Genomic DNA, 5,114 nt, shown 5'->3' with positions numbered 1-5,114 from the left:
GCTAAAGATTTTGGCTGAACTTCTTCAGGAAAGCCATGTATTGTAAATGCACACATCTTTGTTTTTTTGTTGTTGTTGTTGCTGTTGTTGTTTTTTCAATACCGGGGATCAAACTTATGTCTTTGTGCTTGAGAGGCAGGCAGCAGAACCACTGAGCTAAATCTCTGGACCCAGTAAACATACACATCTTCATAGCATTTTTAAGTGGAACTCATCCTCAGAAAATCAGATGTTACTGAATTTTGTGCACAAGCCCTCTATTGTTGGGATACCGAATACTGCAACCTGTTAAGCCAGCTTGCAAACTACAGGTCTGGGTAACAGTGTGGGCAGTGTGTGTGTGTGTGTGTGTGCACTTATCTGTATGTAAGTGTACACTTGTGTGTGCACATGTGTAGACTGACTGAAGTCCTGTATGTTCCAGTAATTTCGTCTTCGAATTCATCTTTAAAAAGGCAATTTTAAAATTAATTTTCTCTTTCTCTTTAGTCTTCTCTATGTTAATCTCTGCTTTCATTATAAAAATAAAGTGAACACAAAGAAAAACTTTTATTCCTTGCACTTTACCATCTATTCAATCTTATTTTTTTGTCATTAGTTCTTTATTTTTGAAAGTAAAGGTGAAATTAGAGTATAAAATATAATTCAATTTTATCAGATATCTTGATAATGGTTTTGTCTAAAGGACGTGGAAGAAAATTTTCATTGTGTTTTTCAAAATATTGAGTTATTTGAAAGCTATGTTCAATATTAAAATTTATTGCTATATTTCCATTAAGATAAAATTTTGTACTTGGTGACTTTAAACCACATTTTCTATATAATGAAAATAGAAATCATTAATTTTTTTGAAATTTTGTAAATGTTGTTGCCTCCAAATCAAATCATAATGTTCAACTGGGAGGATTTGTATAAAAAATGACAACAACTTTATTTATAAAATTAGTAGGGTTCATATTCAGATGTTAACATAATTTATTTTTATTAATGGAAATGTGTCAGTTGTGAAAGAAACTTCTCTGCTCAGATCTCACCTCCACATCCCAGCCCCACTCCTGGGAGTACAGTTCCCTGAGAGAGAACAGAGCTTGTCAGAAGTGGAGAAATCCACACGGGGAGGGATGCACACATTCTCTGCAGGACAGAAGGAAAGGCTGAGCCTGCTCACCAGGTAGGGGCAGAGGACCCTTCTGACCTCACTGCTGCCAGGATGAACCATCAGGCTGGGCAGATTCTGCCTCCTATGAGGGCAAAGAGCAGTTAGACCAGGAGAAACAGGGAGTGAAGGTGCTCATCCTAAAGGAGGCAGAAACTCCTCAGGCAGATGTGGCTACCTAGGGAGGAGTGTGAAGGACCCCAGTCTTTGGCCTTCATGGACTCTGCAGGGCAGCAGGACTGGACCCACACACCCTACTGCACACTCAGCCCAGGGCATCACAGGACTCCTGCATGGCCTCTGCGGGAGACACCTTTGGATGTTCACAGAAATGCCTCTCATCTTAAGGAGCAGATGGGCTGCCTAGAGAAGAAAAGCAAGATTTCTGCAGTGAAGGAAAGGACAGAGAGGCTCTAAAAACTGAGGACCTGAGGGAGAGAGCAAGAGCAAGCCCCTCTGTGATGTGCCAGGGTCAGCTGGGGCTGACGATGGACTACCTCTCAGCTTGGTATCCTGGTCTACATCACTGGGTGGGGGTCAGTGTGGACAGAATCCTCCCAGAATATGTCCTCCATTGTCTGCATTCATCACAAATTTTGCTATGTAATGCGCAATGGCACTGAGAACATGGCTCAGTTGTCTGCATTTGTCACAAGTTTTGTCTTTAATCACAATGACACTTTATATTTAAAATTCAAATTGTCAGAATTGCTTGAGTCTTTTTCAATGCTCTGTGCTAAGCTAAATAAGTGCACTATTGTTAAAAATAGATGCTACACTAACATCTATAACAAGGAATTAAATATTCTATGAAATGGGGAACAATCCTAATGCCTATCAAAAGGGAAGTGAATAATTAATTGTGATATTAATTTATAATGATGAGCGTTTTTGTTGTCGTTGTTGTTTTCTCCTTACACATTTCTTTTAATGAATGGCCTACTAGATTTCCAAACTCATGGAATATCCTGTCACAGAGAGACATCTCTTTAGGTTCCCCTTTGAACAGATCAGCCAGTTAATGCCTGGTTTATATATTGCTCAGGGGGCCAGCTGATATTTCACCCAGGACTTGTAATCCAGACACAAATTACACCAAGTAGGATAATACTGATACCATGAAAAGTGCATCCTATGCTCTATTCCACTTATTACACAGCAAATCATGTAACTCTTAATGGAAATATTTGTTAAAAGTAATTTTGCATCTTTGTGAACAGATGTAGAATTTCGTCTTTCAAAGTAAATGTATACTGAATCACATGAGAGTATATTGCCATTGTGGTCTTACACCTTGTTTTAATACAAAGTTGAATATTGTGGTGTTTACAATCTTTCCATGTAAAACAAGATCCCGATCTATGCATGTCTCAATAAAACAGAGACATGTAACAGGTGATGTGCTGGATGGATTTTAATGTTTTGTCCATATGTATTTGCAGAGCATAATGACTACATTCAAAGTGAGGGGTTGGTGTGTGTCCATAACACAACTCAGTTTATCTATGCCCCTTTCCCTTCCCCTCTCTCCATCTCTTCTTCTTCTTTTTAGACAACATTTTTCTTTTCCTACTAACTCTTTTATTTGATCTTTATTTATAGTTTGAGTTCCTCATGGAAAGGAAACTGTGACTTTTAAGCCTGCTTAAAACTTCAGTTAACTTCAGTTAACATCACAGTCTCCAGCTGCACCCACTTTCCTACTAGGTCTCAAGCTTATCTTCCTCTGAGGATGGTAAGGTAGTGCTCCATTGTCTCCAAATATCACGTTTTCTTTGTCCACCCATCTGTTGGAGCACACAGAGGCCACTCCCAGGATTGAGCTATAGAGAACTGATGTTACACACAGCGTTGTGCTTGCAGCCCTGTAATGTGTTTTTAATTCACTGGTTTTCTTTAGACTCAACGGGTGCCTTGAGACTTTATAATATGAAGAATCAGACACTTTTGAGGGAGTTCTTGCTCCTGAGACTGACGGACAGCACGGTGCTGCTGGGGCTGCAGGCTGCGCTGTTCTCCCTTGTCTACCTGGTGTCCACGCTGGAGAGTCTGACCATAGTCCTCCACACAGTTCTTGACCGCCACCTCCACACCCCCATGTACTTCTTCCTCAGGCATTTCTCCTTCTTGGACCTCTGCCTTATTTCCACCATAGCCCCCAAATCCATTCTCAACTCCATCACCCTCAGCGACACCATCTCTTTCTTGGGATGTGTGTGTCAGCTCTTCTTGATGGTCCTCTTGACGGGGTCAGAGATGGGACTCCTCACTGCCATGTCCTACGATCGCTATGTCGCCATCTGTCACCCTCTGCACTATGAGGCTGCCATGAGCAAAGGGTGCTGTGTTCAGCTGATGGCTGTGTCCTGGCTCAGTGGAGGGGCCCTGGGAATCTTGTACACAGCTGGGATGTTCTCCCTGGATTTCTGTGGTCCCAACAGGATTCACCAGTTTTTCTGTGATGTCCCTGCCCTTCTTGAGCTCACTTGTTCTGAGGAGCATGCTGCTGTCAGTGTCAGTGTGGGCTTCAGTGTGCTCTATGGGTTCTCATGTTTGGTCTGCATCTTGGTCTCCTATGTGTTTATTTTCTCTTCTGTGTTGAAGATCCCATCCAGGCAGAGCCAGTCCAAAGCCTTCTCCACCTGTGTGCCCCACCTGGTGGTTGTGGGCACCTTTCTCCTGACAGGCACTGCTGCTTATTTAAAGCCCCCATCCAATGCACCTCCTCTTCCAGATTTGCTTTGCTCTTTGTTCTACACTGTGGCACCACCTGCCTTAAACCCCATTATCTACTGTCTGAGGAACAGGGCCGTTCAATCATCTCTAAGTAAAGTCCTGATTAAGGTGAGAAGGGGGCTAATAGACAGATACTAAAGTTGAAGGAGGTAGCAACATTCCTGCTGAAAATTTTCCCCTAAGTAGGTGTTTGCTGAGATTTTTCTCTAGAGGTCTGTACATCCTGGGATCCTCTTTCCATGAGTTAAGTCGTCACTTTCAATAGAAAGTAAGTCATTTCCTATACTTCTTCACATTATACCTTTTGTGTTACAGAAATGATGAAAGTTCTTCTTTTGTGACTTTGATGAGTTTTGTTCTTTTCCTGACACTACATATGGAAGAATTATGTGAGAATTATGTGAGTTTCTTGTGCCACCTAAATATCCTGGCTTCGTCTGCATTTGTCTGTTTTATTTTTTAAATTTTTCATTGTGCTTTCTAAATTTTGTTAATTATACTGTATTATAATTTCCAATTATCACTCTTCACTGAAATTTATTTTAACTCAAATTTATGATTTAAACATACTCATGAAATTTTTTAAATATTCTTGTTTGATTTGTTATATACAATGTGACATTTAACCTTTCACATCTTTGTTTTTTTCTGAAATAAATGGTTTCTTGATGCAGATGCCTTTTTCTTTACTGAAACCTGTTTGTCTCTAATATGCACATTCCTGACATTTTCTAATTATCCATTGAAATCTATGAATGTGGCATCATGAACATTCTCAATGCATAAAATCCTGTCCTGCTCTGGTGAAAGAGCATTTTTCTCTCCCTGACAGTCTGCTCACTGCTTCCTTCAGGAGAAGGAATTCATGTTTCTTGACCTCCATCTTGATAGCATGCTTTAGTGGCTCACAGTCCTCCAGGGCAGGTGGAGCCTCACATGGAGCAGGTGGGGTAACTGAGGCCCAGGGAGGTGTGGTATAACCTTTGTACCAAGCCAATAAAAATGAATGTATGCAGTGTTGTGGCCACTGGCAAGGCCTTGAGACAGTTTAAAGTCACTGAGTACATTTGCAATTTGTTCCTATTACCTGTCTCATAGACTCCAATTTTTATAAATTCTCCTCAAATTTTGAAGTGTAATTTAAATGAATATGACTCTGAAGAAGCATAAAGTACTTGGTTTCCCATTTCCAGTCTCTAAACACTTACATGTGAAAGTCATA

The 5,114-nt window shown here is 40.6% G+C and overlaps 1 protein-coding gene across 1 annotated transcript; it reads left to right on the top strand.

Annotated features, from left to right (window-relative positions):
* Positions 1 to 3,085: 3,085 nt before the first annotated feature.
* On the top strand, positions 3,086 to 4,030 carry LOC104860013 (olfactory receptor 14K1). The gene has a single exon (XM_010620997.1). The coding sequence runs from the start codon at positions 3,086 to 3,088 to the stop codon at positions 4,028 to 4,030; it is 945 nt and encodes a 314-aa protein (XP_010619299.1).
* Positions 4,031 to 5,114: the final 1,084 nt, after the last annotated feature.

Source organism: Fukomys damarensis, unplaced genomic scaffold (genome assembly GCF_012274545.1).
Source record: "Fukomys damarensis isolate Sample0158 unplaced genomic scaffold, DMR_v1.0_HiC HiC_scaffold_3, whole genome shotgun sequence".
Taxonomy (NCBI): Eukaryota; Metazoa; Chordata; class Mammalia; order Rodentia; family Bathyergidae; genus Fukomys; species Fukomys damarensis.
This window is presented reverse-complemented; position numbering and strand designations above follow the sequence as displayed.

Bases quoted from the DNA above. Each gene is read 5' to 3' on its own strand.
- LOC104860013 (XM_010620997.1), top strand. From the start codon at position 3,086: ATGAAGAATCAGACACTTTTGAGGGAGTTCTTGCTCCTGAGACTGACG.